Raw genomic sequence first — 1058 nt, 5'->3', positions numbered from 1 at the left:
TGGCAGCAGAAACAGTCTGACATCACTTTCACTTTTTCTTCACAACAGTTTGTTCATCATCAGAGAGAAACTAAAACATTCACTCTATAGTAAAGACAAATATAATAATTCTGCTGAGAGAGCTGACCCCCCCCGAACAAACACACATGAACATTAAATCTGAGTTCAGTCAACAACATGAAGAACCACGTCAGGAGGTTTGGGTGGTGGAGGATCTGCAGCAGTAAACACTGTTGACATGAGTGTAACCAGCGGAGACACTGACAGTGTCCACAGTGTTCAAATGTCCACGCTGTACACCTGCATGAATATGATTGGATGTTACTGGTGACACAGCTGTGAAGGAGCCAATGAATGTGAAGAACACTAGAAACAGCTGATACCAATCAACCAATACAACTACGAGTTCAGTTCAGTGTCTGAACCAACACAAAGCTTCATTAGTGTCAGCGACAGTGGTGAACATCTAATGCTTGTGTGTGTGTGTGTGTGTGTGTGTGTGTGTGTGTGTGTGTGTGTGTGTGTGTGTTCAGTCTGTCAGGATGTCTGATCACAGAGGAAGGCTGTTCTTCTCTGGCCTCAGCTCTGAGCTCCAACCCGTCCTATCTGAGAGAGCTGGACCTTAGCTACAATCATCCAGGAGACTCAGGAGTGAAGCTGCTGTCTGCTGGACTGGAGGATCCACACTGGAGACTGGAGACTCTCAGGTATGGAAAGACAACAAGTCCTCAGTCTCTGGAGGTCTGTCTCCTCTTTCATTTCCTGTTTCCCTGCTCGGCTCCGTCGTCATGAAAGACGTAAGACTTATTTCTCTTAGTTGTATTCAGAGGAGTGAGTCGGCCTGAATTAACCTCACAAGTCTTTTACCAAATGGAGACATCCCTTCATTAGAGAACATCAGTCTCAGTTTGAGCCATGATAGCAGGATGGATGTAGGTATGACAGTGTCGGTTGGTCGGCCCACCTCTTTGGTCCAGACTGTAATATCTCAACAACTACTAAACATATTGAGATGAGATTTAGTTCAGATACTTATGATCCTCAGAAGATTCGTCCTC

At 45.2% G+C, this 1058-nt stretch overlaps 1 protein-coding gene across 2 annotated transcripts in view; it reads left to right on the top strand.

The window, feature by feature from the left end:
• The window catches only part of LOC147817393 (protein NLRC3-like), an 11690-nt gene that overhangs the window by 5973 nt on the left and 4659 nt on the right, over positions 1 to 1058 (top strand). The window contains exon 10 of one of the 2 annotated variants that reach the window (XM_087170882.1): positions 534 to 707. The exons of the other annotated variant lie outside the window; for it this stretch is intronic. Coding sequence (XP_087027008.1) covers positions 534 to 707 — 174 coding nt within the window. The remainder of the gene's footprint in view (positions 1 to 533; positions 708 to 1058) is intronic. 2 annotated transcript variants of the gene reach the window in all.

The sequence above is a fragment of the Seriola lalandi genome, unplaced genomic scaffold (genome assembly GCF_002814215.2).
Source record: "Seriola lalandi dorsalis isolate HSWRI2012SDOR001 ecotype SW California unplaced genomic scaffold, Sedor1 jcf7180002054966, whole genome shotgun sequence".
NCBI lineage: Eukaryota > Metazoa > Chordata > Actinopteri > Carangiformes > Carangidae > Seriola > Seriola lalandi.
This window is presented reverse-complemented; position numbering and strand designations above follow the sequence as displayed.